This window comes from Nomascus leucogenys, chromosome 3 (assembly GCF_006542625.1).
Source record: "Nomascus leucogenys isolate Asia chromosome 3, Asia_NLE_v1, whole genome shotgun sequence".
Classification (NCBI taxonomy): domain Eukaryota; kingdom Metazoa; phylum Chordata; class Mammalia; order Primates; family Hylobatidae; genus Nomascus; species Nomascus leucogenys.
Genome location: NC_044383.1, coordinates 155,887,942 through 155,912,237, shown reverse-complemented (window position 1 = coordinate 155,912,237; position 24,296 = coordinate 155,887,942). Strand labels below are relative to the sequence as shown.

The 24,296-nt window shown below is 46.2% G+C and overlaps 1 protein-coding gene across 8 annotated transcripts in view; it reads right to left on the bottom strand.

Moving 5' to 3' along the window:
- Positions 1–24,296, bottom strand: part of FAM120B (family with sequence similarity 120B) — a 117,707-nt gene that overhangs the window by 5,767 nt on the left and 87,644 nt on the right. For 4 of the 8 annotated variants that reach the window (XM_030809990.1, XM_030809997.1, XM_030809996.1 and 1 more), the window contains 3 exons: positions 21,388–21,496; positions 16,910–17,002; positions 6,700–9,865 (listed from right to left, as the gene is read on the bottom strand). In XM_030809990.1, the coding sequence (XP_030665850.1) occupies positions 9,825–9,865; positions 16,910–17,002; positions 21,388–21,496 (243 nt within the window). In that variant the 3' untranslated portion in view covers positions 6,700–9,824. Of the gene's footprint in view, positions 1–6,699; positions 9,866–16,909; positions 17,003–21,387; positions 21,497–24,296 lie in introns of those variants that run through there. The other 4 variants (XR_004029430.1, XM_030809993.1, XM_030809994.1 and 1 more) reach the window with 3 other exon arrangements.

The window sequence follows — 24,296 nt, the reverse complement described above, 5'->3', positions numbered from 1 at the left end:
TCATATAAAGTATATAGCTATTAACCGAAATGTCTTCTATTTCATGTGACCTAAGTAGATCTTTGATAAATAAGCTGGTTTAAAAATCATTGGTAAAATAACTTCAAAACTGTGAGTATACATTTTTGCCTGCATTTATTGTTCTAATAGTTTTACATTTGTCTCTGCTAGATGTTTTAAGGTGTCAGGGTTTGACACAAAAGTTATAAAACTATAAACCCAGCCTAAAACAGAGTGATCTTTGTGCAATTCTTTGATAGATAAGACTAATTTAATATTGTGGTTTAATAAGACTGCTGTATCTTCAGGGTTATTGACAAAATACCCATATATTTAACTTTAAGGTACTTACTTAGATGAATGCCTGATATTCACAGGCTATAAAAATGGTTAACAAGAAATAACTTGAAATGATGACAAGCTTTGTCTAGTATCTCAGTTTTCATAACTTATCTAGGTAAATTGTTAAAAATAAATTAGGTAAATGTAAATGGAATAAATGCTTTTAAATAAGCTTTTCATGTAATTTGAAATCTTAACATTAAGTTGAACAACAGATACTCATTAAATGTCTAGGTCATTTCTAAATAAGATTTAAAAACTTGAAACATCAATTGCTAAACATAAATATAAATTTGTTCTTGTCTTCTTACATTTTATAGAAAGACTAAATATATTTGGGTCTATTAATATACATAAAATATTATGTTGTATGGAGAAACATATTTCTAAGAATTATAAAAGGGTTCTCATTTATAAAATACCAATATGTGACAAATAGTTCAAAATTGCTTGTCAGAAATTAAGGTTACTAAAAGTTAAAATTCTGATTAATATATACATAATTCTGCATATAAAATATACAAAAAAGGAAAATGTTTTTGATTAGAAAAATGATAAGAAAGGCATAAAATGGATTCTTTATTGAGAAAAAGAATAATTCTGTCTAATTGCCAGGTTATTTAAAGGTTGTTTCCGAATATGGATTTAGGAAGGAAACAGAGGCAAGACAGAAAGGAACCAGTAAGTAGGAGAGAGAGATACGAGGAATGTTATGGGTATGAAGATGCATTCTTGGATGACAGGGGTAGGAAGCTCACCGACATAGAGGCAGCACACCAAAACCAGCTTCTACTGTGAGGGGAGGCTCAGCAGAAAGAGGCAAGACAGAGGGATTCTGGAAGAAGTTTCCAGAAAATTATAACAAGGCCACCTGGGAAGAAGTCAGACACCGTCCCACCCATTTTCCTCCTTCCAAGGATGCTAAGGATGGGACAAACTTGGCAAAGACACCACTTGCACGTTCTGCTCAGGTAGCACAGTTTGATTGGACACTCTCTACAATAACGAAGCTAACAGTCAAAGATGAACTGAGGCAATCACACTGCCATCTGGTCAGGCCAATTTAAGTTGCTAGGACATGTGTTCTGTGATGGAAGGACTGAGGGGCCAAACTGAAAATTCTACAGAGTGCCCAGCATGGTAGGTAAAAACAAACCCACACTAAGGCCTCTCATCACAAAATTTCACACAAATAGGGACAAACAGAGGACCTTATAAACATCCAGGGAGAAAATATGGGTACAGACAAGCATCGACAACCTGAAAAGCATCAGATGCCTGCTGTAATACTGGAAGCAGGGGGGAGACAATGAGGCAATGTCTTCAAAATTCTAAGAAATTATTTCCAACATAGAATTCTACAACCAGGTAAACTTTCAATTAAATATGAAGGTATAATAAAGACATTTTCAGACCTGCAAGGCCTCAAAAACATATTGCCTATTCTCCTCTTTTCTCAGGATAAGGAAATAAATCAAGAAAGAGGATTGTATGGGACTCAGGGCCCCAACTCCAGAGAGAGGGACGACAGCCACAGCTCACAAGGCAGGGCTGGCCAGTGAGCAGAAGATACGTCGAGAAGATGAAATTAACAGGATACCTAACGTATAGGTATGCTGAGATTTCTATAACTGAGAGCTGAAATTATGATAAATGTATAAAAAACTAAATAAACCCACAGAAACAAAACAAGAATCTAGGGGAAAAACAAATGATAAGTGAAAAAGTAAAAGTAATTATTTGGTTTGGCTGTGAACAGTGATTTCATGGAAATAGTAATATAAACTAAGTAAAATTAAAACCATTCGGGAGAACTGGGAAACGCAGTGAGATGAGAGGCAAGAGAGAAAATCCTTTGATGTCTATAGTGAGCACTAGAGTTAATTCCTAAAACAGAAAATAAAGGAATAGCAATAGAATATTATTTAGAAATACACAGATTATTAGGACACAACATCTGAAAAGCTGAAAGTATAAGTAGGTGTTTCTGGGAAACACAGAAGGGGACTGATGTGCTTTTAAAAACAGCCTATAGAACTATTTGACTCTCTAAACTATGTGAATGTTTTACTTTGAAAAAATTAAACCTCAAATTAAAAAAGAGTAAGTAGGCTGGGAAATCAAGCTAATGAATTCTTGGAGGAGACAATGTTGAAACAGATGTGAACCCAATAATGTAGATTAGTCCGTTGTTTCTTCTGCATTTGTCTTTCAAATCATGTAGAAAATAAAAAGTGCAGTTACAAACCAAAATTATAATGCTAGCTTTTGTAATTGCCCACATATTTGTCTCTACTGGAGATTTTTTACTGCTTCGTGTGGCTTCAAGTTACTGTCTAGGGCCCTTTCATTTCAACCTGAGCGATTTCCCTTTGGCATTTCTTGCACAGCAAGTCTAGTGGTAATGAACTCCCTCAGCTTATGTTTATTTGGGAGTGTCTCCTTCATTTTTGAAGGATAGTTTTGTCAGATAGACGATTCTCAGTTGACAGTGTTTTTTTCTTTCGGCATTTTAAATGTATCTACCTATTGCTCTCTGTCCTCCAAGGTTTCTGATAAACTGGCAATAATTCTATTGAAGGTCCCTTGTAATCTATCTGATGAGTAACTTCTCGCTCTCAGGATTGCTTTTGGCCCTCAATGGTTTGGCTATAATGTGTCTTGGTATGAGTCTCTTTCCAAGTTTATCCTAGTTGGAGTTTGTTGAGTTTCTTGGATTTGCAGATTTATGTCTTTTATCAAATATGAGAAGTTTTCAGAATTATTTATTCTATTTCCCTCTCTCTTCCCCTTCTGAGACCCTTGAAATGTGTGTTGGTCCACTTGCTGTTCCCCAGGTTCCTTAAGCTCTGTTCATGTTTCTTCATTCTTCATTCCATTTCTCAGGCTCAATAATTTTCCTATTTTCAAGTTTGTTCATTCTTTATTGCCTGCTCAATACTTTATTGTTCTGCTTTTGAACTCCTCTGGTGAATTTTCATTTCAGTTACTGTTTTCAGATCCAGAATTTCTTTTTGGATCCTATTTGTAATTTCTATCTCTTTATTGAGTTATTCTCATTTTGTTCATACATTTTCAATGGACTTTGTCCATGTTTTCTTTGAGCATCTTTAAGACAGCTGTTTTAAAGTCTTGTCCAGTAAGTCTGATGTCTAGGCTTCTTCAGAAATACTTTCTGCCATTTTTTTTGTTGTTGTTTGAATGGGCCATACTTTCCTGTTTCTCGTATGCCATGTAATTTTCTTTATTGTGGAAAAACAGACGTTTGAATCTTATAACGTTGCACCTCTGGAAATCAGATAATCCTCCTCCCCTTGGGTTTACTTTTTGATTGTTAAAGGGTGCCTCTGTGGTGAAGACCAGCCTGAGGGAAAAACTTCTCAGTTCTCTTAGGTCTTTTCTGAGCCCGTCACTCCCCTGGCCATGTGCTGTGGCTTTCTAAATTTTCCCTTATATATGGTTGCTCTTGAATGTCCTAATCCTTAAATGCCTGACTCCAAAAAAAGCAAAAACAAATCCATAGAAACCCACAGGTGTTACTCCTTTAGATCCCACGGAAGGTGCTTTAGCCAGTGTGGGCAGAACCAGTGGCGCCCAGTCTCTGTCTGAACTCAGTGATCCAAAGCAGCAATCACAACACAGAGCCCTGGTATTTGAAGAACAAGGTCCTTACTGCTCATCCTGGCTCCAGCAAACTGCACCAGGAATGCGTGCATGGCTGTCTACCATGCACTTGGGAACCAGGCATCCAAAACTGATGGAAACTAACCACAACTTACCAGGCAAGCTTCCCCTTAGAAGCTGCAAGTTGTCAAGTAGACTCCCGAGTTCCAAAATAGTTACTTTGGATAGTTTCTGCCAGTGCCATTTTTGTCTAGGTGGGGATATGGATCCCTGGTGCTTCCTGCTCTGCAATCTTCTCTGATATCATTCCTCTCCCATGAATTTCTTAAGGTAACACTTCTATTTCTAAAAGTAATTTTGGTTTTGATTTCCTCAATAAATATTTTTAAATGGTGAGTCAATTTCTAAGTGGAAAAATGTTTGCTTTTTATCCTTTTGTTGTTGATTTCTCATTGTATTTTCTTTCTTTTTTTTTGAAACAGTCTTGCTCTGTCACCCAGGCTGGAGTGCAGTAGCGCAATCTTGGCTGACTACAACCTCCACCTCCCATGTTCAAGCGATTCTCCTGCCTCAGCCTTCCGAGTAGCTGGGACAACAGGCGCCTGCCACCACATCCGGCTGATTTTTGTATTTTCAGTAGAGACAGGCTTTCTCCATGTTCGCCAGGCTGGTCTCAAACTCCTGATCTCAGGTGATCCACCCACCTCAGCCTCCCAAAGTGCTGGGATTACAGATGTGAGCCACCGCTCCTGGCCTCTATTTTAAGGGCAGAAAATAGGCTTGTGTGATTTCAGTAAATTGGCTTTTCAGTATTTTGATTGAGGTTTACTTTGGGGTCTACTACATGGTTAAATTTTGTGAACTGTCCATTTGTGTTTGAGAATATTAATAAAAAGGCATCTATTTGTTCCGTATATTTCTATTAGAATAAGCTTGTTGACTGACTTACTCAAATGTATGTCATTTCTTTTGGTTTACAAAATCTTTTGATTTCTGAGACAGAAATGCATGTTAAGTGTCCTGTTACTGGGTGTATTTCTCCTTGTATTTTGCTTGTAATTTTCATTCATTATGCCAGATGCATGAAGGTTATGATAGTTTTAAGACTTTCATGATTTACTTTTCTTCTTTTAATGGGCATGCTTAACATTTTAGCATACATACATAAACTTACATTTTTCTAAAAACATCCAGATTTAATAAAAATTTGTATCCTTTCTAAGCAAGGTAAGAAATTTAGTATGCTTTTAATTTTCTTTTTATATCATTGCCCTCATTCCTTTCTTTCCTTGAATTAATATGGAAATTTAGTCTCCAATTGTTTGGCATCTTCGCTTTGGGTTAATAGTTGCTTAGCAATGACTGAAATTTTACTAATTTCTTTACTTAACATTGCTTCTCATTGTCCATGTATTCCTGTTAGATGTGCTGATTTTGCTATCCACTTTCTCTTGGAAAGGCTCTATGGGTCAAATAATTTCTGATTCCCAAAAATGTGTTAATTTTTCCTCTTAGTGTAGAATGCTAATTTGGCTGACCTTAGGATTCTGGACTCAGCATTATTTTTCTATAAAGGTAAAGAAACATGATGTGGCTGCTGGAGTGAGAAGCAGGTTGCAGAGGTTTTCTGTAAGATGGGGGGGACAGCATGGAGAGGACACCGCTGATGACTCAGGGGCAAGGGGCTGTCTGGGGCTGTCTGAGCAGCTGAGGGACCCTGGGTTCACAGCTGGAGAGACGGCCTTAGGTAGGGGCAGAGTCAGCTCATCCATGTGGTAGGTTAAAAAGTGGATACTCCCTCTGTTGTGGATTTGTCTATTTCTACCGGTATTCTGTTTATAAATTCTGACTTGATGATGCAGATGCTTGAAGGCTAGCAAACATGGCTGTGAGAACTTACAGAAAGCAAAGTTGTCGCCTGTGACTGAGGACAGGAGAAGTGCTGGAAGGCTGAGCAGAGGACACAAACCAAGCATCTGAAGAGCGCAGGGGGAAGTGGGGAATGGCCACTGGGCAGTACCCAGGGCTCACTAGATTTATGGTGGGACCAGTAAGGATGACTGTGGGATTTTCTCTAGCCACATTCTAAAAGCAGAGTTGGATTTAACCTAGGTGTGTGGTTTTACCACATAGACACAATAAGAGAGCCAAAGTAGTGTATACAAGAAAGTCACTTCCATTACTGACCACGGAAGTCAGCAGATAGGGTAGGACAGGTGAGGAAGGGACCACGGCTGATGACGGGCACTCGGCTGCAGTGTGCTGGGTCAATGCACCAGCTCCTGTCTGACTGAGGAATCACCATGTGCCAGAGGTAACGAGCTGTGTGGCTGGAGAGTGAGTGTTGGGGACTGAGATTGTGAAGGAGTTGAGTTACTGGTAATTACAAGGCCAAAGGTGGGGAACAAGATCACTGGGAGGGGACATCAAGGAATTGAGATCAGGGTACCAGAAGGATTAGCTCCAGGATACTAAGGCTGCCAGAAATTATTACAAGAGTCATACTGGGAAGAGTGACAGCCAGGAACCCAAAGGCCAACAGGGAGGACTGGTGGGTGGCAAGGTTGGATGATGAGATTCCAAGTTTGTGGCTTTTATGGAGAAGGGGAAATGGTCTGTGCAGGAGACTGTATTTTCCAAAAATGGCCATAGTAATACTTCTGGTCTCACATGATTTCCTGGGACTCTGTCCTGCTTGGCCAAGAGGAAGCAGGTACTTCATCTCCATCTGAATTTTTTTTTTGTCTGCCTTGATGAACAGGATATGGCAGAAGAGATGCTGGATGCTGTGACTTCGGAGGCTGGGCTATAAAGAGTAACATGGCTTCTACCTGGCTCTTTAGCCTTTGCGATGCTTGTGTTCAGAATCCAGTTACCAACCAGTTATCAGTTAACTAGTCTTCAGGACCAATGAGAGGTTCACATGGAGAGACACAAGCCCCATCTAAGAGCCAGCATCAGCAGATACAGGCGAGAACGAAGACTCGTCCGACTCCAGGTCTTCCAGCCAAGCCCAGACATGGGAGCCAGGACAGGTAGTGCCTGCCATGCCTTGCCTGGACTCAACGCCCAGAATCTATGAGCACAATTGAATGGGTGCTGTGCACTACCACGTGCTGAAGCGACTACAACAGCCTGGAACAGGCCAAGAATGTGAGGGGCGTCGGCTCTATGCACCAAGGTATGGGGGAAACACCAGCTTTCTGTGAGCAAGAAGGTGAAGGGAACAGTCAAAGGGGTGGGTGACGGTAGATTTATGTGGAGTTTCAGGAGTCAGTGAAGGGAGACTGCAGAGCCGTGGCCATGGTGGCAGCAGGGAGATGTTTCTGGGGGAGGCTCACCATTCCCCACGTCCACATGCTGAAATGTCTTACAAATAATCAAAGAAATGTGACAGTATATTAGTTATGAGTAATAAATATATTTTGCTTTATTTTCAATTTGATATGTGGAAATTTCATCAGAAGACTTGACTGCAGTGTTACATCTTAGAATGACAAAAAATTCAGTTCTCTGGTTTTTCAAAGATTACACTAACTCAATGGTTTAAATAAGGGCTTGTTAACCAAACACAAACATTTTATTGACAAACTAGAATTTAGGTATTATGAAGGAGAAAACAATTTTCACAGACACCCACTCTCTAAGGGATGAGGAATTTATTTCAAAGTTACACAAGGGCAAAGAAATAGATCTAGAAGCAGCAGGGGTTTCAAATGAGCAAAAATGGAAGAAATAGAAAGTTAATGTTTACTGACATAGGGAAACCCTCATAAGAGGAAGGCAAAATATTGATTTCCAAAGCTAGGAAAAAACATGGGTCCTACAAGACTTGCATGAAAAATAATTATATGTAAATGTCCTTAAGAAGAAACTGAACAGAGCCGTTAGGATATTTCAAATGTAAGAAATACAAATGTAATAAAATACCTAGAGACCGTGTCCCTTTTTAGTAAACACTCAGGATTTTAAGGAAAGATGATGCCTTGGAGCCCTGTGCCTTTGGCCTGTTGGTCAAGGTAATTTGTCAAGTACAGGCACACAAACTGGTCTGCAAGCACGTTCAGGGGCTTATTTTGTTTTTTAAAGAGCAACAACCAGAAGGAAATGTCTTTAGGTGACAGGAGTGAGCACCTCCTAAGAACACTGGGCACCTTCAGAGCCATGGCGTGGCCCAGCGGGACCAGGGGTCACCACCAGCTTTTCTTCTCCTTTCTCAGGTGGAGACAGACGTAAGTTCGAGGTTTCCGGAAGACGGCTGCCCACAGAGGGCTTGCCTTCTAACTCCTCATTTGAATCTTTTCCATCATCAATACCCTGGCCATTCCTTTTCCCACAGGTACAGCTCAGTACAATCTGGGGCTTAAAATTTCAATTCTTGGATGACCTGAAGATTCTTCCATGAAAAGGATTACTCTGAACTTAATTTTTTTTTTAAACAAAAGTCCTTCAATGCTCAGAGATAAAGAGGAACAAACGTGCTGTTCACTTGCGGCATCATAAACCAGGCCTGCTGGCAGCCCAGCCGCTGGCTGCTCTCAGCATGTTCTCTGTGGATTTCCTGTGTGACTGGATGGAGGGCCAGGCTTGTCTTCACAGGCACTGCCATAAAAAATCCTGAACCAGGCACTGGCAAAATGAAACGAAAGGGATGACCCCACAGAATCAGACACAGGAGTCACACACATGCTGTCATGTCTCTCAGGCAGAACCTTCCAGGCAGAATTAACTCTTCCACCAGAAAGATGGGAAGTTAGTTGTTACTTTTCTGTTCAAACACTTCTAAGGACCAAGAGAACACATAGTTGGAAACTTAGGTTTGATTAGAATTTCTGATTAGAAAAGAATTTCTGCAATATCCCCAGCTTTACTTTCTGTGGTTTCAGTTACTCATGGTCAACAGAAGTCTGAAAATATTAAGTGGGAAATCCGTTTTAACTTGCTCGCCACTGTGAGTGGTGTGATGAAACCTTGTGCCTCCCGCTCTGTCATGCCCGGGACATGAATCGGCCCCTCATCCAGCTTCTGTGACCATTAGTCCCTTAGTGGTCTTCTTGGTTTTCAGAGAGCAAGAAGGGCGATTACAGTACGATATTTTGAGAGAGACCACATTCACATAGCTTTTATTAGTTACTGATTGCTGTTAATCTCTTACTGTTCTTTGTTAAGCTTTACCATGGTATGTACGTAAAGGAAAAAGCCACTGGTATATGTATGTGGGGTTCCATCCCATCCAGTCTCAGCCATCCACTCGAGGGTCTTGGGATGTCTTCCCTGCAGATAAGGGAGGACTACTGTAGAGTGTTTTCTGACTTTTTAGTAACAGGAGACAACCCCTCATAATCTAGTGTTGTTAATAAAAAATCAGAATACAACAGATTCCCATTTATTTTAAAATGAAATGAGCTAGGCATCATATACATGAATGAAAGATCAGAATGCAACACATGAAGACGTTAACAATGATTGTTTTAGGCCACAGAATCAGGCACAAGCTCGGGAGAGAAGCCAACAAAAGCTCTTCTGCACAATGGGAGGGAGACACCACTGAAAAAGGCATCTTTCCTTCTTCATGCAAGTGAGGCCTGGCTCCCACAGGCACGGTCTCCTTGCAGCTGCGACAGCAGAGGAGGGCGCTGGCAGGGCTCTGTGTCCAGGTGTGCCTCTTTTTCTCTCCACACTCTTTCTGGAGGAAGCAAGTGCGTCTTGAAACCAAGTTAACTCGGCACCAGGTCAGCAGGATTCAATATCTGAGTTCTGTTTACTTTGGTACTTGATATGGAAGATTTATGTTATAAAGACAGACATGTGACTGATTTCTTCTGGAGATGCAGGTGATGAACTTACCTGGAGGATGACTAGTACCTTCTCCACTGGTCGTGCTCATACTGTCTGCTTCCTGCAGTAAACAGACATGAAAACCAAAGTAAGCGTTAAATCTCTCTCAATATACAAACAAGAACGCTGCACATTTCTAAGTATGAACAAAGACGGTGAGCTGTATTTGGAGGACAGAGCTTTATCCTCTTTACAGTTGTGGCCACATGCCACTGAAACTGTGTTCCATAATTATTCCATTAAAGTGGAAGCAATTAATTAAGAGGTTCGTGGAAGGAAACAATGTCGAAGTTGTCCCTCTTCACACCAGCTCCATCCATCTGCGTGATTTCTAGGCATTCACTATTGCTGACGACATTTGGAAATGGAAATTCACATGCAGATGGCTCACCACGGACGTTCTGCCAACACAGAAAAGCCCACGTGCAGCTCTTTCTGCGGCTGGCCCAGGGCTTCCCTTCTCCAGCCACAGCCTGGGTGGCTACTGTCTGCCTTTCTGATAGACAGGTAACGTTGGGAAGAGACTCGGGGCAGAACCTCCCTACTGGTAGTAAAAACGGTGACAGTTTTTCACATTTTAAAAATAACACTTTTCTTCCAGAGTTCCCTGCTCTGAGTTATCTTCTGGTGTACGACGGCGTGAGCCTTCACTTGCCGTGACTGGGGATGGTCTCCATGCCTCTCCTCTGACCCACTCCTGCCGTGGGCAGCCTGGGTCTCTCCCCTACCCCCAAAAGTGTGAGCTCTGGCAGAAGGTGTGAAAGGAGAGGGTTACAGCCAAAGTGAGGTTTCCAGATCCTTGTTACCTCTGCCCCCACCCTTGTTATCACAGATGATCACAGACAGTTTTATAGCAGGCCTCCTACAGAATCACCACCGAGAAGTGACAATCTGGAAAATCACAGGCAAATTGTAGCTATGGACTGTGGAATTTGACACATCATCTCTTTCCAGCTGGGCTGAGCAACAGCAAGGAAGAGGTTAAAGCCTTCTCACTTGAGCAGCCTTTGTTCTCGGGGCAGCTGCCTGCACTGAGCTCTGAGGCCTTTGAAGTGGACCAGAGAGTTCAGGCCAGGCTCCCCAGGACCCCCCTACCTGTCCACACACTCAGGCTCCAGAAACTTGACAACCTTTTGGCAGTGACTGAATACTTTCGTGAAGAGGCATTTTTAGTTTTTTTACTAACACAAGGAATTTTACCTATCAATTGCCCTGGAAATAGTGACAACTTTCTACTTGAACTACTTTAATATCTTCAAGAAATACCAAGAGGAGTTGAAGGTAGGCAAAACCCAGGAAGAAATGTGCTGCCCCAAACTCACGGTAATTACAACTGAAAAAGTGGATTACTTGGTCTGAAAAGCACATTCCAGTCCTGATGCGAGCAGTGTGTGTGGATGTGTGTATAACATACACTTTATACTGGATCTCTGAAATTAGAATACACACAGGCACCACTAATATCATTTTTGTAATTACTTCCGCATGGAAGGCAGAATGCAAATGAAACAGCATCCTTGCTTCTGTCTTGCAGGAACGGCTTAATTTCTCCCACCCTCATTCCTAAACTCTTAAATCTGACACAAACTCAGCATTTAACATCTCGATTTTGCCTTTAACCCGAGAGTCTCCTAGAGCTACTTTCTGGCCCCAAACCCACATGCATCACCACTCTTTGATTTCTGTGTTACTGTTATGATCTACTCCAATAAAGCAGGGATCTTCTTCAAAGACTTATTTATGAAACTAGGGCACAGCCTTGAAGTGGTCTTAGGCTCCAGCTGCTGAGGTCATTACGGTTTTATTGTTTCTAAGTGACCAGAACAGAAGTGGTAAAACATGCTCCCTTAGGCCTTGCACCCAGACTGACAAACATTCCTTCGAGTTCCAAATCATTCCTGAAATTCAAAGCGGTCCTGTGGGTGGTGAGAAGGGAACCCTACACCTGGAGTTCACGCCATGTAGCCCAACTGTCTCCTCCTTTCTGGAGGGCTGTGGGCTCTGCAGAGCCCGGGAGAGCCCACTTCACTTAACAGTGACTTAGGAACGAGGCGACAGAGACAGCTGTGGGGCTGCTCTCCTGGTCACGCGCCCTTCACTCAGCAGGGCCAGAGTGCCTGCACTTCTCCTGTGCCCACTGCTCAAATCTCCTCCGTGCTCCTTTCTGGGTCAGGAAGAACTACAAATTCACTTTGGTTACTTGGCTTTTTATTTATGTTTGTCAATGACATCCTAAAGAAATGTATGTCAGAAATGAAACTTGTGCTGAAGTGGTACTTACAGATGTGCGTACTGGACTTAAAAGCAAATTACTGGGCATGCTATGGAAAGCTTGGCAAAATGCAGAGTCTAGGGAGAACCTCTGCCACCCCCACAGCCTTGCGGACCAGCTCAGGGATTCAGGAATCTACAGGAAGCAAATATTAAAGCAAGACTAAATTTGATATTTAAGAGGGCGCCCACACCAGGGGCCTTCATCTGCTCAGCCTGCCTCCTTAGGTCCGTCCTGGGACGTGCACAGCACCCTCAGCGGTGGGAACATGGCAAAGATGATGAGGGACTGAAGCGTGGGACACGCAGGGTGCGGGCACCACAGAGCCCAGGGCGCAGGGAGTCCTGACAGAGGATGGCATGTTCGGGGACGAGAAAGGAGTGCCTCCTGGGGAGGCCTGTGGCCACTCATGCGTCCAAACCCACACAGATGCAGGCTGCGGAGGCAGCCCTGGGTTGTTTACTGCAGGCTGAGTAACCCTTTTCTGAAATGCTTGGAACCAGAAGTGGTTCCGGTTTCAGATATTTTTCAGATTTTGGAATATCTGCATTATACTTACCGGGGTTCAGCAACCCTAATCTGAATATCCGAAATTCCAAAATGCTTCAAGGAGCGTTTCCTTTGAGCGTCCTGTTGGTGGGCAAAAATTCCGGACTGTGGAGCATTCTGGATTTCAGACTTGGGATACTCAGCCTGTACATATTTTCTGCTTCCTATCAGTAGCTTATAGTATTACAGGCAGAAAGGAGTAAGAAATAAGCACTCCTGGAGATACTGGCGGTGCCTGTCCTGGCTCCTGCAGGGGCAGCCTGCCTTTGCTCCCTCCCTCCCTGCTCCCTGGCCCTTTCTGTCAGCTTCTGTCCTCAGAGCCTCTCTTCTCTGCCAGCTTCTGGACGGCCTCCCTCTCCAGCTTAGTCCTGATGGGACGCTGCCTCTGTCTCCTGCCAGCCCCCCATGTCCTGTCACCCCCAAACCTGTGTCCATCTGAGGGCTCTCTCCTCACCCACACACCAGCTGCTGAATGACACTTGGAGATCCCTCAGGCTTAGCTCAGCCTGCCCCAAGGAGCTGCCATCAGGCAGGACGAGGAAACCACGGCAGCCTCCGGACTTCTGGCAAGACCAGGGGTGACTGGGGCGTGCCTGTTACTGGATGGCCGAGGGATCTGCTGCAGACGCACATAGGGTTCCAAGAGTGAGACTTTCCCCTGGCAGGGACCCAGGGCTGAGGATGACTAGCTACGGTTCTGCCTATGGAAAGTCATTCTGCTGTTTTAATTTGCACGAGGAGGAGAAATTTCTGGACACTGTTCTCTGCTAACGGAATCAGAAGAAATCTGTTTCCTGTCAATCCAAAGAAGGGGGTTCTTCTGGTCTACTTTAAAGATGCTCCTGTAGTCTCTGTCGTCACACAAAAGAAAGAAGCCAATGTGCATATGGCACCCTTCCTGGCACTTGACCTGGGGCCTTGCTCTGGGTGAGCCCCGGGAGAAGCAGATGACTCCGCTCCCGCCAGGCCACACCTGCAGGCTCTGGTGCTGTTCCTGCTTCACTTCATTCTGCAAGAACAGCGATACTGAGGTAGGACTGACATTGCTTTATTTTTAACAGAAAAAACTCTTTAACAAAACAGTTTGACATAAATATTAAGAGACATGTTAGAATTAATGCCGGGAAAGGAAAAACGTGGTTTTGGAAGAAGCGGCCACGATCACCTCCACCTGGATGCTGGTGCTGTGGAGGCACCATCCCTGCAGCTGGTCAGGCCACACTGATCAGAAGCCAGGGAGCAGCCCAGTGGTCCAGGGATCCCCTAAAGGCAGGCCACAGGGAAGGGGCAGAACCAGGGCTTGAGACAAAGTCAGCCTGTCTGAAGCTACCACAGCAGGCCGCCTCTGGAAGAAAATGAAAGAAATAAAAGCCTGTGGCTCTTACCATTCCCAGAGGAGTCAGTACCAAACAGGTCCCACTCCACCTGCCTTCTAAGATCAGGGCAGGATGGGGCATGTTCTTGATGGTACATCTGTAAATGACATAGCTCTACCTTCCTGATTGACTCCTAAGAGTTACACTTTACTAATGTCTCACCCACCATTTAATAAAGAGAATAGAAAGTCACAGAATTCCAGAGCTAGAAAGGACACTCAAGGTTATCCAGGCCAGACGCCCGACAGAAAGGGTTCAGTGCGTTGCTTGTGGCGATGTGTCCCATCCGTGGGAGGCCTGATGGCATGCTCTTTACAGTTTCCTCTGTGACAGGCAGGCACACCTGTCTGCAGAACCCGTAGCCTCTTTCCCATCCTCCCACCTGGACTGTGGACTCTCCTGACTATCCCCTCTCCACCTTCCTGAGGCCCAGGGGGAAGAAAGGGGGCAACCCCAAGCCAAAGAGGGTAAGCAGAGGTCTCCTTTCTTACCACAAGGCTAGGAGTAGGGGACACGACAGCATGCCCTGCCCAGTCAGGCTGACCGAAAGAGAGGCTGTGGCTCTTCCCTCCCCCGCCAGCCTGCCTTCATGGGTCAGGTGGGTTCTGCTGCATCTTCACCTAGAGGGGCTAACGCCTTTCATGTCATCAAGGTTGGCCTGGCATTTATGGCCAGGCTGGTCATGGATCTCCAGGGTGGGAAGGTGTGGATGGATGAGGCTGGGATGCCCGCTTCACCCAGTAGCTTTACTCCACACCAGTCAACACCAGTACTTCCAACATTACTAAACCCTAGATCTAGACCAAACTGTGTGCCATCATCAGCTGGATGTGGTCAGTCTGCAGGCCTTGAGCATTTCTGCAGGATGTGGTCACTGAGGTCTCACCACCTGCTGCAATCACCTGGGGCAAGCTTCTCAGTCGGGGTGGACTCCAGATTCATACAGAGCTGCCGGGCCCTCCAAGTCTAGCCCACCTGACCTCATGACAGCCCCGACTGGTCCCTCTGCCCGCACGTCTGGCCCACAGGCATCTGGCATCAGCTCCCACCCTCTTATCAGGCCTTTGCTTAAATATCACCTTGTCAAGGAGATCTCAGATCTGCTATTTCAAGCAGCAGAGAGAGCGAGGGAGGGATGGAGGGGGAGCATAAGCTCCACCCACCCATTTGGACCTAAGTGCTCTGCACACACTCACCTTCTTCTTGGGAGCACCCTCACCACGGCTCATATGAGGAAGGCCTCTCATCCCAAAGACTCAGAATCCCAGACCCTGCACTCTTCCCAAGCAGCCCTAATATGCACGGCCAGCTGGAGACAGACCTGCCAGGTCAGGGCTGTAGGCCGCCAGCCCACGGGGAGCCCCAAGGACAGGTGGTGAGTTCTCCACACACACACGACCTCAGGGCTGCAGTTTCTGACCTGAAAGCAGACTCTTAGCCAGAGTGGAGAAGCAAACTGGAAAGCCACAGCACGTGCATTGCACAGGACTGCACCCCAAGGCCAGAGTCGCCTAGGGCGGCTGCAATGGCCCATAGCACCAGGCTTCAGTCTGAGTTTAGGTAAGTTTACAAAACCCCTCCCATTGTTTTTGGGTTCCCTGTTCGTGCTTCACTCCAATCAACTGCAGCACCTTCTAAGTTAAAAAGCAATCTCAAATATCCTTGCACAAATGGAAGGTCTTTTGCCCAGATCTCAGTTGCACTGCACTGGTATAAATACTCGGATGATTTAGTTAGTGACAAAGTGGAAGTGACCCTTATGGTTACGCTGTAGTAGAGGCCATGTGAGGATGGACTGCACGTGTTCAGTGGGGCCATCTGGAAGCTCCAGATGACAGTGAGTGCACGACCTGGTGGGGTCGAGTTTCTGCAGGTTAAGCTCATTCAAGGAAACACATCTCAAGCAAATGTAAATCTAAATTCATGGAGCTCTCTCTCAAGGACGAGCATTTCACAAACAGTCACCATCAATTCTCATCTACCCTGAACAATACAGTGGACTCGCAATTCTGTCAAGGATGGGCATTTCAGAAACATTCACCATCAATTCTCATCTACCCTCAACAATACAGTGGACTCGCAATGTTTGCTGACTGTACAGACCCAAGAGGAAAGGACATGGCACTCAACAGACGTGTGGCCCCGCAGCCTCCATGCAGACTCCACCTGAGACAGACCCCAAAGGTCAACTGGATTCACGCCGAAGACTTGCTGTGTTTTAGGGAATAATTTGAGCAGCTTGCGAAGTCTCTACACATTTTAGACGTTGTGAAAGTCATAAATACCATAAATTAAAGGCTGATTGGGATTTTAAGGGATTAAATGATAAATATTAGGTAATTTCAAAGTTTATTAAGTTTGGCTCTCAAAACTATACGGAATTTGAGCTCATATACTGATGTGAAGTTCTCGATGTATTTAAATTCAGCACAATACATGCATTAAAACAGTATCTGTACAATGTATGTAAAAAACAAAGGGTTGGGGCTATTTCCTACCTCACACTTTAATCCAAGTCACAGAAAATATCAGAATTCTATTACCTGAATACAGCTATTGATGAAACACTATAACTTGTCCTTTTTTCAGGAGAACAATGGATCTTCCACATGTAAATTTTACAAGTGCCTTCTAGCGAGTAAATTACAAAAACTGGATCTTGAGCAGAATGAACTGATAGAAAATGAATAAAGTGGCCAGAAGCAGACAGGGCTAGCATTAAGCATGGAAAATTATTTGTCTTTATTTCACTAAATGATAAAAATTAGATGCATTGGTATATTTATCTGTTTATTTACTGGAACTATACAACCTTTCTGAAACGGAGGAAGGCAGTTATCAGCAAAAGCACAAGGTGAGAGGCAGTGCCATGCAGGTGGCCCAGCAGAGTGACCACTGGCCTTCTTACCTGGTCCCTGGTCTCTCCATGGCTGTCCCTGACTGGAACGGCTATACCCAGAGCCCGTCCTGTGGTAGCTGGAGCCCTGTCTTCCCCACCTCCCTGTGGGAACACGTGGTCAGAAGATTAGCAACTTGTCAAATGTCTTAACCCAAATGACACATCATGTAAGGGTGGCAAGCAGCACCAGGTCAGCAGTTTCCCCATACTTAAATCAGAGGGAGGGTCGTGAAAAAACGCAAATTTAAGGGTTGCGTCCCCAGAGAATCTGGCTCAGGAGTGGAGTCACAGATCTGCATGTTACACCTCACCCCAGGAGAGTCTGGTATTGGTGGAGAGAGGTTAGACTCTGCAAACAAAGACTTGAGCAGCCCAACCACTCCTCTTCCCTGGGGACCCCTGGACCTACGCAGGCCGTGGCACCCATGACCAGGCCCATCCCTCTGGGGCCCTGGGTGAGGCATGGAGCAGCACTTCTGGGACTTGTGAGCTTCTCCCCACTCTCCACAAACGTCATTCACACACACTTTTCGTACTTTAAAATTTCCGTAACTTCCCAGTCCATGACACCTTGTCCTGTTTGTCTCTACTAGAAGGCCTGATTAAATATAAACTCGTGTGGTTTTTTAAAGGTATCGTGATCGTCCATGGTGCTCCACAAAGGCCCAGGCCATCCAGCCCTGCCATAGGCACTGTCCCTGCTCCATAGGTGCACTGGAAGCATCTGCGAGGTGGGCCACATTGTGACCAGGACTCCCAGCGCGTGACCACACATGCAGTGTGCAGGCCGCCTGGGGCCTTAACTATGAGTGAAGAGTGGCCTTGCAGGACGTGCCTCCGCCAGGCTGGTTCTCCCTGGACATGCTGCGGTGTCCACGGGGGCATGGCCTTGTGCTGGCACATGCTCCAGGGCTGCCCTCAGGACCGACCCCCTTGTCTGGGACCCAGATACAGGTCCTGAACTAACAGATTTCTGATCACATCACCTCAAAAAAGTTCAAAAGCTCCCCGGTGTGAGGTGGGTAGAAAAGCCACGACTCGCCTGGCATTCAACAGCCTCTGTGGTCTCTAAGGCTGACTCACCTTCCCCAGTGTCCTCCTACTGTGGTGTTTTACCCCAGTCTAGCTACTGAAAGTCCCCCAAGACCCACCTTCCTGCCCTTTGTGACTGCTGCCCTTGTCTCTGAGCTACTGGTCTGCAGGACTGGTGACATGCTCCTCGCGTCTGGCCAGGGTCAGCCCGTGTGTGCTCATCTTACACACGTGGTCTCCAGCTCACCTCCAGCATGGGCACTCGTGACCACACACTGAGAATAACAGGTGACTCCAAGCTCGGAGCAGTTGTGAGCTCACAGCTGTCAGCTTGGGTCCAGAGGCCAACACACCAAGAGTAGCTTGGTGTTGCAGTGGCCTGGCTGTGCGGCCCGTTTAAGCAGACAACAGCAGTCAGGACTGCAGAGCCCCACCACGTCCCTACAGCCCTTCCCCAACACAGGAGGTGCAAGCTCAGCATTACCCAAGAACATGGGGCTGGAGCCAAGCGGTGGAGGCTTCAGTCTAAGCTCTGCAACTAAGAATCAGCTTGGTTTTGGGTGAGCCATGTGGGGCATAAGGTTCTTCAGCAAAATGAGGGACAGAACCATATAACCTTAAGTTGGATTTGTGAAGAAAATTACTTTGAGAACAAAAAAGGGAACAGTTTCCAAATCACGAAATGATCTTACTAATCTATCATAGCTCTTAAAATGTAGTTCGCCTCATTAATGGAATAATACGAAAGGAAAATGTAGTTTGCCTCATTAACTTGGAATAATATGACAGGACACTGATTTCTGCCCATTGTATGCAGACTTCATTAGAAAATAGTCAAAATTTGCCGGGCGCGGTGGCTCACGCTTGTAATCCCAGCACTTTGGGAGGCCGAGGCGGGTGGATCACGAGGTCAGGAGATCGAGACCATGGTGAAACCCCGTCTCTACTAAAAATACAAAAAATTAGCCGGGCGTTGTGGCAGGCGCCTGTAGTCCCAGCTACTCGGAGAGGCTGAGGCAGGAGAATGGCGTGAACCCGGGAAGCGGAGCTTGCAGTGAGCCGAGATTGCGCCACTGCACTCCAGCCTGGGCGACAGAGCCAGACTCCGTCTCAAAAAAAAAAAAAAAAAAAAAAGAAAATAGTCAAAATTTAGTTTCTATAAAAATTACAAGTACCACTGTACCACTGCATTAAACTAACAGGTCATCTTTAGTGCTCAAAATAAACTTGTCATGCAGGACCTCATGGCCTCTGAAATGAAAGAGGAGTTTGGCCTGACAACCGCCATGCCTACTGCCACCTAAGCAGCAGCGTCCAGCATCTGCAGGTCCCTCAGCCCCGTGTCATGGCTTCGCTGACAACCTCAGTCTGGAGAGGAGAGGGAACCCTGCAGGACTGTGTATGCAGTGCAGACTTTTTTTTTTTTTTTGTAAAGACAGGGTCTCGCTATGTTTCTCAGGCCAGTGTCAAACTCCTGGCCTTAAGTGATTCTCCCACCTCGGCCTCCCAAAGTGCTCAGATTACAGGTATGTGCCCAGCCACGGCGCAGACTTCTGAGGACCTACTGCCAGCCAGGTAAGGAAACGGGCAATGTGAGAGAGTATCACACATTTATTTTGCAATAAATCAACTTTGTTTGGGGTCTCAATCTCTGTCTATCTATAGTTGGTGGCAGAAAGTCAAAAGACGGAGAAAAGGATTGGAACAGTAGAAAAAGCAGCCTTCCCTCTCACGGTTGGACATGGCTCCACTCATCCCGGCTGCTCTCCCTTTGTGGGGTGCTACGCACGACACCTGGTGGGATCTGGGCACATCTGAGGCAGCTACTCCCCTCATGACACAAAACCTCTGAGAATCGTATTTGCAAGGCTGACACCAAGTAGTTCTCCTAGAGATAGTCTGGGTGGATAAGAATCTGGGCTGAGTTCTCCTATTCCATCAAGAAAAATAATGGGACTGCAATAGTTACAGGTGTAAACATGAACTGAAGGAGGGCATGAAAGAATAATTAAAAAGTCTCATTAACAAAATAAACTAATAAGATGTCTAACTTCACTGACAGACAAAGCAGCATTCAATCAATGAGATACATTTTTCACCTACCAAATTGGTTTTTAAAAACCAGCGGATCACGAGGTCAAGAGATTGAGACCATCCTGGCCAACATGGTGAAACCCCTTCTCTACTAAAAATACAAAAATTAGCCAGGCGTGGTGGCACACGCCTGTAGTCCCAGCTACTCGGGAGGCTGAGGCAAGAGAATCGCTTGAACCTGGGAGGCGGAGGTTGCAGTGAGCCGAGATCGAGCCACTGCACTCCAGCCTGGGCAACAAGAGCGAAACTCCATCTCAAAAAAACAAAAAGTCTGCCTCACCCCAGACTTTTATAAGTGTCAAGGGTACCCTGAAACGGAAACTCTTGCTCACTGCTGGAGAAGGTATTCAGTGATCATTTACGTGAAATTGACTACATTTCAATCTATGATTCCACAGACAGTGATATTCTGTTTTAAGAAAATAATAATAATACACATAAAAGCATTAGGAGTAATGAGAAAAAAAAGGAAATATCTTCAGAGCTCCAAACGGGGGAACAGCTATCTAGTGGTGGAAGATTCTGTGGCTGTTGTTTAAGAAGAATGGTGTTAACGCCCTAAGTTAAGTGCTAAGTGGGAAAGCAGGATGCAAACTGCATGGAGTGTACTCACAATGAGATCCAAACACAGAAAACCTCAGCAGAAGCCCACGCTGTTATCTTTATGTGACAGAATTAAAGGCCATGTATATTTCCTTTTTAATTACTTTCTTTATACTCACTTTTTATAATACTTTTATTGTAAGAAAAAATAAACCTAAACTCTTGTCAAATAAACAAACATTACCTAAGGAGCCGTTCCACTTTGGGGAACCCTAGAAAGGAGTTTACACACACAGAAAAAGAGTTCTTCATTATTTAATTAATGAGTGAATCCTGAGAAATGTTCCTGCTGGGACCAGAATTTAAACCACTGGGTAGAGATCTATCACTTTAATACTTTTTTTTGAGATGGAGTCTCAGTGTGTCACCCAGGCTGGAGTGCAGTGGCATGATCTTGGCTCACTGCAACCTCCACCTTCCAGGTTCAAGTGATCCTCCTTCCTCAGCCTCCCAAGTAGCTGGGATTACAGGCGCCCGCCAACACGCCTGGCTCATTTTTGTATTTTTAGTAGAGACGGGATTTCGCCATGTGGGCCAGGCTGGTCTTGAACTCCTGACCTCAAGTGATCTGCCTGCCTCGGCCTCCCAAAGTGCTGAGATTACAGGCGTGAGCCACCACACCCGGCCCTATCATTTAAATTCTATTCTGTTCATCCAATTGTATCAGCCTCTTCTTAGAATTCATTGACCAACAAGACCTAGGAAGCAGCTAGGCTCTACGCTTGTGGGGCTTCTCGAGGCACCTGGTCCTTTCCCACCTGCGTGGTGTGAGCCCCAGTGGGCTCGGCCGGTGATGCGTCTGTTCTCCTTCATGCAGGCCTTGCAGACGACTGCCTTCAGGTTGTGGAATTTGGTGAGCCGAGATCTCTGCAAACAGACCAGATGCAAATGAGATGTGAGGGGCCAGATGTGGCTGGAAGGAAGCTTAGGGGACACCCTCCCACGCTGTTCCCCAGGCGAGGCAGCAATGGTGGCTGCACCCTCCTCCCAGGCACGAACGGCAGCACAGTTCTCCTTCAGCATGACCACATCCCAAGAGGGTCTTCGAGAACATAGTCTCCTAGATCCCCCAGAAAAATAACACCAAGCAGCTTCTGTAGGTTAAACAATGATTTCTAAAAAAGAATCTTCAAGTCCTATGATGACAATTTAGGTGATTACCACACAATCTTACCTTAAAAAGTGTTTGGATTTAATATATCTTAATCTTTCAATTCTTAATTATAAGAACATTCAGCAGAAATGCCAACGTTAGAAAAAAAAACAAAAACAAAAACAAAACAACATCAGCAGATCAAGAAATGGAACATGGAACATTCAACCTTTCCTTCAAGCTTCCTGTTTTATTATCGAATATTCTATCCTAAACTTTTTTTTTTTCCCCAAACTAGAACCTATAATCACTTGGAACTTGGTCAAGAGACTCTGGATAAAGAAAGGAAAAGATCCTTGATGGATGACTTACAGGCTATGGTCCAATAAGGCTACTTTACCTTTCATTTCTATAGTCTACTTTCCAATACTTATTGGCTTATTAGAAGCATATTTCTCCTCTTATTCTGCTTTTGTTCTCTATAAAATTCAGGCTGCTTCCAAATTCTAAATACTTGCAGTCCTATGCCACTCTGGAGTCTGTGTGTGTGTGTGTGTATGCGAGGAACAGTGATGGCAACACATTATCAAATGTGTTCTCTCTGCTATGAAAGCTTGGAGTGCTTTATCGTGACAGACCGGTATGCTCTCTCACGGATCACACCGCTTTTCTCATCCCTGCGGGTATTAAAACACATTCCAAATGAGCTTGGCTTGAGGCCTTATTTGGAAATCTTCCAGGAGTCATGTAGCGATTTTATTTATTAAGCTGGACAGCAGCCAGCGTCCCCAACTAAACTGGCAGCCTTTGGGGAGTATTTTCAAGTAATAAATCATAACTACACCTATCAGATTAGTCTGGTATCTGTGGGGGCACTTTTGCAGGGAGTATTAGTTCCTCATTAAAAAATGAGGAGAGGGGCTGGTCGCGGTGGCTCACGCCTGTAATCCCAGTACTTTGGGAGGCTGAGGCAGGCGGATCACTTTGAGCCCAGGAGTTCAAGACCAGCCTGGGCAACATGGAAAAACCTCATCTCTACAGAAAATACCAAAATTAGCTGGGACCTACCTACCTTCCTTCCTTCCTCCCTCCCTCCATCCTTCCCTCCTTCCTTCCTTCCCTTTTCCTGCCCTCTGTTGCCCAGGCTGGAGTGTACTCGGCTCACTGCAGACTCCCTGCCTCTGGCTCCGGTGATTCTCCTGCGCCACCACCTCGCCCTTGTTTTTCTCCTTTGGCTGGAGGCGCGGTTTCGCCATGTTGGCCAGGCTGGTTTCCAGCTCCTAGCCTCGAGTGGTCTGACTGCCTCGGCCTCCTGAGGTGCTGGGACTGCAGATGGGGTCTCGCTCACTCGGTGCTCCGTGTTGCCCGGGCTGGAGTGCGGTGGCGTGGTCTTGGCTCGCTGCAGCCTCTGCCTCCCAGCCGCCTGCCTTGGCCTCCCAGGGTGCTGGGATTGCAGCCTCTGCCCGGCGGCCGCCCGGTCCGGGAGGTGGGGAGGGTCTCTGCCCGGCCGCCCATCGCCTGGGATGTGAGGAGAGCCTCTGCCCGGCCGCCCATTGTCCGGGATGTGGGAAGCGCCTCTGCCCGGCCACCGCCCCGTCTGGGAGGTGAGGAGCGCCGCTGCCCGGCTGCCCCGTCTGGGAGGTGAGGAGCACCTCTGCCCGGCCGCCCCATCTGGGAAGAAGTGAGGAGCGCCTCTGCCCGGCCGCCCCGTATGGGAAGAAGTGAGGAGCGTCTCTGCCCGGCTGCCCCGTCTGGGAAGTGAGGAGCGTCTCTGCCCGGCCGCCCCGTCTGGGAAGAAGTGAGGAGCGTCTCTGCCCGGCTGCCCCGTCTGGGAAGTGAGGAGCGTCTCTGCCCGGCCGCCCCGTCTGGGAAGTGAGGAGCGCCTCTGCCCGGCCACCGCCCCGTCTGGGAGGTGAGGAGCACCTCTGCCTGGCCGCCCCATCTGGGAAGAAGTGAGGAGCGCCTCTGCCCGGCCGCCCCTTCTGGGAAGTGAGGAGCGTCTCTGCCCGGCCACCCCATCTGGGAAGAAGTGAGGAGCGCCTCTGCCCGGCCGCCCCTTCTGGGAAGTGAGGAGCGTCTCTGCCCGGCCACCCCATCTGGGAAGAAGTGAGGAGCGCCTCTGCCCGGCCGCCCCGTCTGGGAAGTGAGGAGCGTCTCTGCCCGGCCGCCCCGTCTGGGAAGTGAGGAGCGCCTCTGCCCGGCCGCCCCGTCTGGGAGGTCTACCACGGAGGCCAGACGCAATGTGCGGGCTGGACGTGGTGGCTCACGCCTGTGGTCCCAGCACTCTGGGAGACCGAGGCGGGTTGATCACTTGAGGCTGGGAGTCCGACACCAGCCTGGCCAACATGGCGAAACCTATGAAAAATACAACAGACAAACCAACCAACCAACCCAGCGACAACAAAACAGGTCTACCCTGGAGTCGTACTCTAATTTTTTCTATTTTCCTCCCTTTCTGATCCTTTATCCCACTTTCTTTTTCTTCCTCTTCCTTCTCCTTCTTCTTTGTCAAATAGAGGATTGAGTTATTATCATTGATCCATACAAAGTCCCTCTCTCATTTATTTCCTTTAA